The sequence below is a fragment of the Quercus robur genome, chromosome 7 (genome assembly GCF_932294415.1).
Source record: "Quercus robur chromosome 7, dhQueRobu3.1, whole genome shotgun sequence".
Taxonomy (NCBI): domain Eukaryota; kingdom Viridiplantae; phylum Streptophyta; class Magnoliopsida; order Fagales; family Fagaceae; genus Quercus; species Quercus robur.
Window position 1 is genome coordinate 42,953,836 of NC_065540.1, and position 12,883 is coordinate 42,966,718.

At 38.0% G+C, this 12,883-nt stretch overlaps 1 protein-coding gene across 1 annotated transcript; it reads left to right on the forward strand.

The window, feature by feature from the left end:
- Positions 1-570: 570 nt before the first annotated feature.
- On the forward strand, positions 571-2,637 carry LOC126690925 (putative UPF0481 protein At3g02645). The gene has a single exon (XM_050386031.1). It carries the CDS (start codon positions 617-619, stop codon positions 2,279-2,281), a length of 1,665 nt encoding a protein of 554 aa, XP_050241988.1. The 5' UTR covers positions 571-616; the 3' UTR covers positions 2,282-2,637.
- The last annotated feature ends 10,246 nt before the right edge of the window (positions 2,638-12,883 follow it).

Here is a 12,883-nt window from a genome sequence, read left to right on the forward strand (position 1 = left end):
ATTCTAGTTAATTATCTTTTTAATCAATATTGATTTTTTAAATATTTGTCGGTTTTCTTTTCTAATGGTTTTGGAAATAAAGTATGGGCATAATAGGAACATTAGTAAATTAGTGACTTCTAATTTTAAAAACGAGAGAATATTTTGGGACATCTCAAAATGAAATAGATGACAAATAAACTAGGAAGGAGGGAGTAGTAAATAGCAATAATTGCATAACCTAGAATTACAAAAGAAAAGTAAAGGATTATAAATAAAAAAGAATTACAAAAGTAAAGCTAGACTTCCCTGAAATTACGCAGGTTTCACTTTCAATCTTTCATATTATATAAAGACATAAAGTGAGTAATATTAAGGTTTATTCAGAAAAGTGTGCCATGTATCAATTTATTTTGTAGTTTTTAGACATCTTGTAGATTATATTCCAAGCTTGCTAAGTTTATTCATCATAAGATATGGTTACTTTAATTAGGAAAGTTTCTATATTCAAATAAGAGCAACAGTCCTAAATTTCTCAAGCTAAAGTTTCCACGTACTATCAAGTATAACATACAGTAAGCACTTGTTAGGACAGCAAACTTAACAAATTCAATTGCTTTCTTTGGTGCAAATTGCTATGGCCGGACAGGAGCATGTTGTTTCCATGGAGGCACTTTTCAGTAGAGAAGCCGGTGAAACAAGCAGCAGCGTCACCGAGGACACTGAGTCAAACAGCATTTCAAGCGAAACCACTACCCTGGAGGCAAAGATTAAAACAGTAATGGAGGCAAGAAAAAATGTGACACTATCCCCTGCACCAAAGATACAAAAGGTTATATTCTTGCTGCGAGATAACAAGGATTTCAATATTCACTATGAGCCAAGAGCAGTATCACTTGGTCCTATCCATCATGGTAATGAGAAGTACAAGCTAGGAGAGAAGTACAAGCTTGTGTTGACATATGAATTCGTCGAAGGTAGCGAAAAGAAGATAAACGATTTGTTCAAGAAGATTGAAGAGAAGATCAAGGAGCTGAAGGAGTGCTTCGAGGAGGAAGTGATCAAAAGCTATGATGATGAGGACCTCATTTGGTTGTTGTTGGTGGACGGCTGTGCAACACTACAATACATATACTGCGCAGCTAACGACAGATTCGAGGATTTGAATATAAAAACCGACAGCGTAGCCTTTACACAACAAGATTTGTTTTTGCTTGAGAATCAGCTTCCTTATCGTCTGCTCAAATGGTTGATGAGCTGGAGTCAGAAAGAAGCTGCGTTGCAGAAATCGATTCACACTTACATCAGTTGGCATGCTACAGTATCACTACCAATGGATCATTCATCAGTTGTCCGATGTGCGTGGCTAAGTTCGTTATCATGGTGTCTCTCGCAAAAACCAAAGCCGCAACAAGCAAAAAACAAGAAAGAACAAAGTCTTGACTCGGAGGAAAAGGGACAGGTGAATCAGAATCACTCATCAATTTTCTGCAGCCCACTCCTAAGTTTGTTATCATGGTGTCACTCGCAAAGACCAAAGCCGCAACAAGTAGGAAGTGAGAAAGATCAGGAAAGCCGTCCCTCAAAGGAGAAGCATGGAGATGTAGATGCCATCCATCTTCTCGATCTTCTGAGGACACGTCTCTTGGATAAGAATCAACAAGTCAAGCATAAGAAACGAAATGGGAATGGCCAAATAACTTGGCCATCCTATCGCAATGTTCAGGAGCTCCGAGCAGCAGGTATTCATGTGGAACGTAGTAAAAAGGAAAATAGTTGCTTGAGAGACATATCTTTTACTACACTCGGTTGTTTGGGATTCCTTTGGCTTCCTCCAATAACTGTGGATGACTCAACAAGGCCAAAGTTCTTGAACTTGATAGCCTACGAGATGTGTCTAGATTTCCAAAATGACTTTGCGATCACCTCTTACATATCCTTCCTCGATTCACTAATCGATGAGCCCAACGATGTAAAGATGCTAAGGAAAGCAGGAATACTCTATAATTGTCTTGGCAGTGATGAAGAAGTGGCTAGAGTCTTCAATGAGATAGGTACCGATTTGGTGCCTAACAGCGAAATATATAGGGATGTCAGAGTTCAAATTCAGAAGCACTACAAGAGCCAATTGATGACCTGGTTTGCTCAAGTCTATCACGACTATTTCAGCAGCCCCTGGACGTTCATGGCTTTCTTTGGCGCATTATTGGCACTTGCTCTAACTGTCATTCAGACTTGGTATGCTGTCGACTCTCCTCCAGGACCCTGTGATAACTTCTGCAAGAATTTAACTCGAAACTAAATTTTTATGGTTCTTATTTGCAAAAGGTAAAATTTTATTTGCTGTTCTCTTTCCAAGTGTGTCTAGCTAGCTGAGAATTACATGGTTTTTATGCCCTTTCAGACTGTTGTTTCCAAATAAAAAGGCCTTAGGAATTCTACTATTCATGATTTCGCATGGGTCATCCCAAGGCCTCATCATCTTATTAATTTGTTTACCTTCGTGTTGAAGATTTCTTGGAAGTCCAAAATAAGTCGGAGTAATTGTACGATCTAAGTTGATGAAATGTGTGAGGAATCAGAGTTTGTGCGTGATTTGTGTTTGTTTGGTTTTCTATTTTCTTTTCTTTTGTTTATGTAATCAAATTTAAAGATGAATTAGTAGTAGTTCAGTGCATTGCATGGCTTTGGTACAATCTAGTCTATATAATCTATTTGGCTCATTTTGGTCCACTTCAATTCAATTCAATCAATTTTGGTTCATTCAATTCACTTCGGTCATTTTAGTCCATTCAGTCGAATTTGGTCCATTCAATTCATTTTAGTCTAATTCAGTCCATTCAGTCCACTTTGGTCTATTTCGGTCCATTTCAATTCAATTCAGTCCATTTGATTCAATTTAGTCCACTTCAGTCCATTCAGTGCATGCACTTACTTAAGAATGAGGAAAGACAAGTTTGGGTTGAGAGTGGTTTTACTAGTTGAACCACCAGTTTTTCAATTTTTACCATATTGGATTAAGGTCTAGATCTCGGTTGAACTACAATTTAAGTGCTAACATTAGTGGAGCCAAAGGCAAAATATTTTGCTTTCTTGCTATAATAATAATAAAAATTATTACTTTATCACGGGTTTGGTGGTACAGAGAAAGAGAGAGGAAGTAAGAAAGAAATTAACATAAAAAAAATAAATCGTGTTTGGATGATGGTAAAAATAAGACCATTAATGCAGAGTGTATTGTGAAATTATGTGCTAAAATAGATAAAATAACTTTTTGAAGTGTTAAATATTAAAAGTTTTAGTTATATCGATGTAGATGCTCTAAGTGGGAATCATTAAAGATATTTTAGCACTTCAGTGTGGTTTTGTTGTTTAGAGGTAAAATTGATTTTGAGTTAATGTTAATGTGCCTGCGTTCATTTCAAAACCCAAAACGTAGGTGGGATAAGAACAAAAGAGCCTTATATTAAAAAAAAAAAAAAAGTTGTTAGTAACATATCAACAAAACGTAAAATCAAATAGGATAGAATTAATGGAGCTGTGCTGGCTTCTTGTTCAGAAAAAATTCATCAAGCTTACAAGCCTGATGAGGTTGAGGCGTTGGCTGCTCTAAAGGCAATGACATTTGCACGTGAATTAGGTTTTCGAAGAGCTACTCTTGAAGGAGATTCTCTCGATCAGATTAAAACTTTGAAGTTATCAGAGTGTAGCCTATCTCCAACAGGTCTGCTGGTAGACGATGTGAAAAGGGTTGCTAATAGTTTTGAACAATTGTTGTATTCTCATGTTAAGAGAAACGGCAATAGGGGTGCTTATAGTCTAGCGAAAAATGCATTACGCATGCCAGATTTTCAAGTATGGATGGAAGATGTCCCATCGCATATTGTTTCGATTTTAGATTTGGATGTAATTGTTTCAAGTTAATAAAATAAGTTAGCTTCTTTCTCAACAAAAAAAAAATAGGATAGAATTATATAGAAAAATATTATTGATAAAAACAATTAACCTATTGAAAATGTTATTAAAAAAAAAAAAAATGAAGTTGAGATGAACGTTGCTGTCTTTTTTTCCCCCCTTAAAATACTACAAGTAGTTGATAAGAAAAAACAAGTTGTTTGTTCTTACCAAAAAAAAATTGTAATTTGATGCAATCATTCCACACAACCACAACTTCTAAACTCAACTTTTATTATATAGTATATGTTATATACTAGATCCAATATGTCACAAATTTATGATTTTCAATTGCATTTGGTTCACTTGAAAATATTTATCAACTATACAATACTTTCAACTAAAAACATTTTTTGGAAAATAAATTATTCTCGAGTTTTTAGTTGTATTCCTGAAAATGCTCTAGAAAACGTATTTTCTATTAATTTTCCACATTTTTTCAGCTCTCAAACAAATACATAATAAAAAATTACAACCCAAAAAATCCAAAATAAATTTTTTAAAAGATATAAGGAGAGAGAGATCTAGAGAGAGAGGTTGCAATGCTTCAACAAACTAAGGTTGATGAACCATCTCTAATGTGAGAGAGATTGAGACCAAAGAGTCACCGCAACACTTTGAGGCTAACAATATATGATCGATCTCACTAATCTATTTAGGTTGTATTCTAGTTGGTCAATAATGGAAGTTTTTTAGGTTGTGGAATGGGGTAGGTGGGTTGGGTTGATAGTGGTAGGGTGTGGCGGTGGCAACGATCGGGAAAAGGGGTGCACTTGGTGATGGAACTGCAAAAGTGGGAGGGTGGAGGTGTCCTACTTTGGGATGGGGGGGTCAGGGGTGGGTAAGGGAGGGGGTGGCTCCGCGATGGTTAGGGGTGATAGGTAGTGGCGTCTCTAGGAATGTTTCTTCGGGTGTTTCTAATAGGGATAGACCGAGGATTTGAACTTAAGGGGGGTGAAAGTTCAAATATGTGTAAAAACACCCTTGAACGTTTAGACCCCCAATTTACAAATTAACCAATTCAAGCTTTATGTCAAACAACTAGTGTGCGGAAAATGAACATAAGCTGTAATATAGAATAGGATAAACAATCTAAGCCAAATTAAAATCACAACCCACAACAGATAATAAAAGGCAAAGATAAAAGGGAAGGAAGATGCAAACACAAAGACAACACGCGATGTGTTATCGAAGAGGAAACCGAACTCTCGGCGTAAAACCTCTCCGCCGCCTTCCAAGCGGTAAACAATCCACTAGAAAATGTAGTTGGGATACATGGACAGCAATAGACCCTCCAAGCCTAAACTAGCCAGTGCACCTAAGCCCTTCAAGCTTCTTGCTCCAACGAGGTTGCGTCGAACCTTTTTCTTTTCTAGCTTCCTGGATTCCGCTACTAGACCGTAGCATCAACCAACGTAGATTGGTTCCTTCCTAACTGCTTCCTAGAAAACCAAACAGCCCTCTCACAGTGTTGAATATGGTGAGAATAAGGTTTTGGTAAAATGCCTCTCAAGGATTTGACAATGGAGAGGAAGAGAGTTGAGGAATTTGAAGAGACTCTAATGTATAGATTGTAGGTGAATCAATCTTGTTTTTCTTTAGGGTTTCTCTCTCAAAATTCTCTCTTGAAGCTCTCTTTCATTTGTGGGTATAAGGGGTATTTATACTGAGGTGAGAGGAGAATGTGAAACGTCAGGTTTTACAAAACAGGGGTAGCTCGCGGCTTGGCCTCGTGACTTGGCTGAGTCGCGAGCTCCAGTCGCGAGATAACCGTATGACCAGTTATCCTGTTTTGTCCTATAGTGCTCCAGCTAACATGACTGTTCACCTTCTGGCATGCTTGGCACGTGTGCTGCGTCTGGCGGCTTGCAGCCGCGAGTCTTTGTTTTCTTGCACACTCTTGAGCAATCAACACTCTATCTCACTCACTACCCTTACAACAAACCCACCTAAATACAAGGTTACTAAATGCTGAAATACAAGCAAATTTGGCACGGAATAAAGCCAATAAAATGGTTGATTAAATTCAACCTTACAATCTCCCCCTTTGGCTATTCCGTGACAAAACCCTAAAACAGACTCTAGACTTAACATGTGAGTTGGGAACAGTTAAGCAAAACTCACTCACACCTAACTCTAGAAGCTGTGAAACTTGAATCATAAGAACATGAAACTCCTGAAACACAACAATACACCATGATCATTGTATGCAGAAAAGCATAAAATACATATGAAACAGGCTTAAGGTGATCAAGCAAAGATGAAGTGAAGTATCAAATCATGATTTGATCAACCAAGTAATCACCACAAGGTAGTGATCACAGTGCTCATTCACACTTGGAATGAACACTTGAACATACAAGTTAACAAGATCAAAGCAAGTTACTTGTATGCATAACACTCAACCAATGCATAATACACTAAATATATGTATCTAGGAACAATCCTACAAGGGCACAAGAGTGACAGTACTTAAAACAAAATACAAGACATTTAGATAGAAGTACTGATTTAAACAAAGCATAAAAATTTAAACAAAGCATAAAAGGCTGCATTAAGCATGGTACAAACCATAAAACCTACAAATATGCATAAACATAACCTTAAAAGCTTACAAAAGCAACATGGGTACAAAAACACAATATCAAAATAACATTAACAATATATATAAAAAAGTAAACCAAGTTCAAGTTATGAGTTAGAAACATAAATAAACCAAAACCACAGTGTATCAACAACACAAAATACCCAAAAACATAAGCACAGATAAACAATGTCTGATTATGGACTGCTCCCCCTCAACATATCACTCCCCCTTAAGAGCTGCTTTTCTGCTTCTCAACAAAACAAACTTATATGTCTCCCCCTTTTTGACCGGAATGGCCAAAGGGTCACTGTCCATACTGGGTGGTGAAGCTGTCAAGTTTTGCAAATAGAATATCAATCTGGTCCTGCATGGCTGCCATCCTCTCAGAGTGCTCGGTCTGGACCCCTCTGATTCCATCAAGTCGTTCCAGAATGACTTGAAATGCATCTGGAGGTGTATCTGAAGAAGTTGATGCTCTAGTCCTTTTGCCACTCCTCCTGGGTGTTGAGGTTGATGCATGCCCTGCTGCCTCTGCCTCAGTCTCTATTGGGACACCTTCTCCTTCATCACCTTCATCTTCTTCACCTAGAAGTCGAACACTTATCCTTTTGAAGGCTAGCTTGTTAATTGCAGAGGGTGTGGACATGGGACTGATGTCTCAAGGGATTGGAACACCCTTCTTTCTAAAGATCCTCATCAGCAGACTAGGGAAGATCAGTTTAGGTCTAGAAGTGGTTCTAGTCTCATCCACAATAGTGTCATATATGTGGGAACTGATGTCAATGAATATCCTTTCTTTGAGATCCATCAGAAAAATTGCTCTTGCACAGTTGATTGTAGTCAACTTCCTGATGGGATATAGGTTAAACATCATGATTATAGTGAGACACCTCATGTCTACTGGAAAAGCTGTGGTATTCAGACATTTCCCTTTTCTCTGTCCACCTATCCTCTGTTGAACAGTTTCAATAGACACAATCCTATTTTTGTAATTGACAAACTCCTGATCTTCTAATCCTTCAAGACCTAACACATCATCAATGTCATGTGCATCCAAAGTGAACTCTTTACCTCTAACCCAGCAGCTTAGATCATCCTCCCTTATCACAACATTAGAATAAAACTCCCTAATTAGGGGTTCACACACAACTGGGAGATCACACAGAAGCTTATCCCATCCTCTCCCTTCAAAGCAGCTAGGGATAAAAGTGTCCCTTAAATCCTCCAAATTCACAAACCTTTCTTGAATAATTCCTGCTTTTAAGAAGAAGTCCTTGTATCTCTCAAAGTGGGAAACAGACCTGAACAAGTTAGGGTCCATTTTCATTCTCTTATCTGCCTTCTTTGCAGGTGTTTTTTTCTTTGGGGATGAAGGTGCCATCTGTGAACAATCAGAAGAGGCCACAACAACATAGAACAATACATGTGTAGAACTAATCAGTACTATGTAATTAACAAAAATAATTGCAACCACACAGATGAACTTAAACACTTAAACCTTATGCAACTTAAATCAACCACACGGATGAACAAGCCTAAAAGCGGATACACAAGATCAATAGGTAAAATGCAGGGTAGTATTAAAGCAGCAGAGATTGAAAACATCCTAAAGACAGATATATGTCAATGAGACATACATTATGATGAGAATGACATGACTCAAAGAACAAAAGACAGATTCACACAATAGAGGAACAGGCACATTTAGCACAGTAAACCTCACATCCAAAATAGGAACATTATGAATCAACATATCAACATAAGATCAGATAAGATGAGTAACCAATTAACAAACCCTAGCTAAGCATATGATGAAGAACAAAACCAACAACTTAATTAAGCTCAAACTAAATCAATAGCTTCCACAAGCTAATCATGAACAAAAAGCAACTGCCGAAACAAAAAAAAAAATCTCAAAAACATACACAAATACGAATGAACAAGAGGGAAAAACACAAAATCAAGTAAAATAGAGTTCGAGAAAGAAAACCCATACCTGTTACTTGAAGTTTTTGAGTTGTAAGGAAGCAACAATGGAGTTTGAAAATGGGTACACGGAGTGTTTGGGAAGGAGACAGTTGAGAAAGAAGATGAATAGTCACAAAAGTTCGAGGGAAAACTGAAAAAGATTTAAAAATTGCCCCTATTTTTGCCAAATACGCGTTTTTCGCGACTGAGATGAGTCGCCAACAAGTCGCCAAGTCAAGCCGCCAAAACACTCATAGACAGAATTTTGAAAAAAATTTCTAAGTGTTTTTCGTGACTGGAAGGTCTACCCGTGAGGGAGTCGCAAGCTGAGACGCGAAAATCTCTGAGTAATCCTCGCGACTGGACCTTCCACTCGCGAACAAGTTGCCAAAATTGACCCGCGAACTCGCGATTGAGGCCCGCGACTTGACTTACCCGTGATTGAGTCACCAAAACAGGGCAAAAATGAATTTTTGAAATTTTCAAATTTTGAGAACAAAATACTTTCCAAAAACACCTAAAACACTCAAAAATCTTTTTGTGTTTGAATTAACAAAGATTGAGCATGTGAAAACACATTTCATCAAGTACAATCACACAAATGAATATGGCATTTATTGGTCATAAACTTGTGTGTTGTGTGTGGATATCAACAATGAGATAGTCCTTAGTCTAATGTGAAGTTTCAATGATCAATTCAACCAAGGCATACACAATTTGCACTAGATTAAGTGATTCATCTCAATTATAGAAATATGTATATATGACCTCCCATAAAACTTGATAATATATCTTGGAGCTTTACATTTGACTCCACTTTCAATCATAACATTTAATCTTTTTGATCATTTTCAAGACAATCACCTCTCATTGTGAGAGTGATATTTGATATTTCACTTTTTGAATAAACATTTACTTTAATTTTAGGTCGCTTACCCTTTTTCCTAGTCGAATACTAGAATGTGCGACAGGTTTTTACAGCTCAATATCTCTTTTCATTTGGAGATTTACATTTGGTGAGCTCTTTTTAGCAAAAAAAAAAAAAAAAGAGTGGGAAGATATATAGACACAAGTCTATGCATGTCTCAAGATCATCATAACCATTCACTAATCATTCATGACAAGTTTGAAGATCTATTTACAACAATCACATAGATTTCAAGATTTCTCCCACAGTGATAAGAGTGCAAAGAAACAAGCTATGCTCGAAAATGCACAAAGCCACTAGCACAAAGGTACAAGGCAAAACAAGTTTTGAGACAAAAACTCAACAATATCAATCAAACTTTTTGATTTTCTAATTTTTATGTGATTTTTGGATTTTTGACACAAGAAGAAAAAGATTGATCAAAAACAAAAACAAAATCAAAAGTATGCACAAATAGACAAGCAAACAACCATCAACATAAACAACAAGCAATCAATCAAACATCGTCATAAAGCATAGGAAGTATTAATGTATGGACATGTTGTAATGCTTATGCATGAGTACCCTTTTTCACCCACACGACACTTACGTTTGGGGTGATATCCTTATAGGATTGGGTACGAGAGTTAGGACTTTCAAACCTTCGTGTGAAGCTTTCCAAGCAATTGGTGAATGCACCAATCATCTTCATCACGTTCATCATTCCGGGATCACCGTTTTGATCTTTTGATGGTTCATCAGCCCAATTTCTTCTATCATTTCTAGGTCCTCGTGACCTTTGAGGAATTGCACTATTCTTTGCTCTCAGCTTTTGACAATTTGGTCGAGTGTGCCCTTGAAGTCCGCAATGATGACACACATAACTTGGCTCGAGATTCAGACCTGCCCACAGATTGATTACGTGAATTCAACAACCGTTCGTTCCCCACATTTCTCTTCTCCTCTATCTTGGGCTTCTCAGCAGTAGGACCAACATCAGCTGATTCTTTGGCCTTTATAAACTTCATTTCTTTAGTGACATTTCCAGATGAGCTACTTCCTCCGGTATATCCCAATCCGAATTTGTCTGAAAAGCTCTTTTGAGATGAAATAACATCATCTAGCTTCTTGGTGGTGACCCTCTCTATTTTAGCATTTGCTTGCACAACCTCTTGTTCAAGAAATCTCACTTTTGTGTAAGCTTCTAACAGCTCACCATTCAGTGTTTCTATCTCACATTTGGCCTCCCTATATCGGATTAGGAGACTTTTATAGTCCTCCTCTGCCTTTTTTATTTTTCTCACAGCAGCCTTGGCCACCCTTGTGTACTCACCCGACTTCTCCAAGAGTGAGTTATAATTCTCTTGAAGATTGGCTGTGTTTTCATCTTCTTCAGCATCTGATTCTTCAACAATTCCCATTGATTCTTCATCACTATGTTCTCCAAGGTCTCGTACAAGTAGATTCAATTCGTCTGAAGAGTCAGCGTGGGCAATAGTCATAAAAGCTGAATAGTTCCCCTCTCCATCACAACTTTCTTCAGATTTCGAGTCGGATGAATCCGAGTCACTCAATGTCGTGGCATACACTTTGCCTTTCGATTTCAAATAATTCGGACATTCTTTCTTAAAGTGTCCATGTCCGTTACATTCGAAACAAGTGACACCTTGTGTAGGTTGGGATTCTTTTCCATCTTTCTTTTTGAATTCCCTTTTCTCCCTTCCTGAACTTTGGAATTTTCCTTTATCACCAAATTTTCCATTATTTTTGAATTTCAAGAATTTTCTGAAATTTTTTACAAGGTATACAACATCTTTGTCAACCACATCTTCTCTTGATAAGTCATGATCTTCCACCTTCTCATTAATGGTCTTAAGAGCAAGAGATTTACTCTTCCGTTAATTGAGCAACGACATCTCATAGGTCTGAAGAGAACCAACCAGCTCCTGGACTTTGATGTCATCAAGGTCCATGCTCTCTTCAATCGCTGTCACTTTAGCACGAAAACTTTTCGGCAATGATCGAAAGATCTTCCTTACAATTTTAGAGTCCTCCGTTTTCTCTCCCAAATTGAACTTGCTTACAATCACCTCATTCAGCTTGCTATAGAAAGAGTCAAAGGACTCATCCTCACTCATTTTTAACTCCTCAAACCGAGTGGTTAGCATCTGCAGCTTGATGTCTTTTACCTTCTTCGTGCCTTCATAAGTGGTCTCCAATATCTCCCATGCTTCTTTAGCAACGGTAATGTGAGAGATCCTGTGAAATTCATCTGGAGACACACCACAGAAAATAGCATTGAGTGCTTTACTGTTAGCATTGGATGCAGCAAGTGCTGCCTTATCCCATGTGGATTTGGCTTCCTCAAGCCTGGTCCAACCTATCTCAACAACATCCCAAACAGATTCATCAATAGAACACAGAAAAGCTCTCATGCGAACCTTCCAAAAAGCATAATTACTACCATCAAAATATGGAGGTGCATTTAGGGATTGAGACCGATCCATCTCAAAAGGGAGTCAAGGATCACACAATGGTAATGAAACCACTAGAAGTGTACCCGCTCTGATACCAATTGAAAGTTCAAATATGTGTAAAAACACCCTTGAATGTTTAGACCCCCAATTTACAAATTAACCAATTCAAGCTTTATGTCAAACAACTAGTATGCGGAAAATGAACATAAGCTGTAATATAGAATAGGATAAACAATCTAAGCCAAATTAAAATCGCAACCCACAACAGATAATAAAAGGGAAAGATAAAAGGGAAGGAAGATGCAAACACAAAGACAACACGCGATGTGTTATCGAAGAGGAAACCAAAACCCTCGTCGTAAAACCTTTCCGCCACCCTCCAAGTGGTAAAAAATCCACTAGAAAATGTAGTTGGGATACATGAACAACAATAGACCCTCCAAGCCTAATCTACCCAGTGCACCTAAGCCCTCCAAGCTTCTTGCTCCAACGAGGTTGCGCCGAACCTTTTTCTTTTCTAGCTTCCCGGATTCCGCTACTAGACCGTAGCATCAACCAATGTAGATTGGTTCCTTCCTAACTGCTTCCCAGAAAAACCAAACAGCCCTCTCACAGTGTTGAATATGGTGAGAACAAGGTTTTGGTAAAATGCCTCTCAAGGATTTGACAATGGAGAGGAAGAGAGTTGAGGAATTTGAAGAGACTCTAATGTATAGATTGTAGGTGAATCAATCTTGTTTTTCTTTAGGGTTTCTCTCTCAAAATTCTCTCTCAAAGCTCTCTTTCATTTGTGGGTATAAGGGGTATTTATACTGAGATGAGAGGAGAATGTGAAACGTTAGGTTTTACAAAATAGGGGTGGCTCACGGCTTGGCCTCGCAACTTGGCTGAGTCGCGTGCTCCAGTCGCGAGATAACCGTATGGCCAGTTGTCCTGTTTTGTCCTGTAGTGCTCCAGCTAGCATGACTGTTCACCTTCTGGCACGCTTGGCACGTGTGCTGCATCTGGCGG

What these genes read in the sequence shown, in the direction of transcription:
- LOC126690925 (XM_050386031.1), top strand. Translation starts at nt 617, where the DNA reads ATGGCCGGACAGGAGCATGTTGTTTCCATGGAGGCACTTTTCAGTAGA.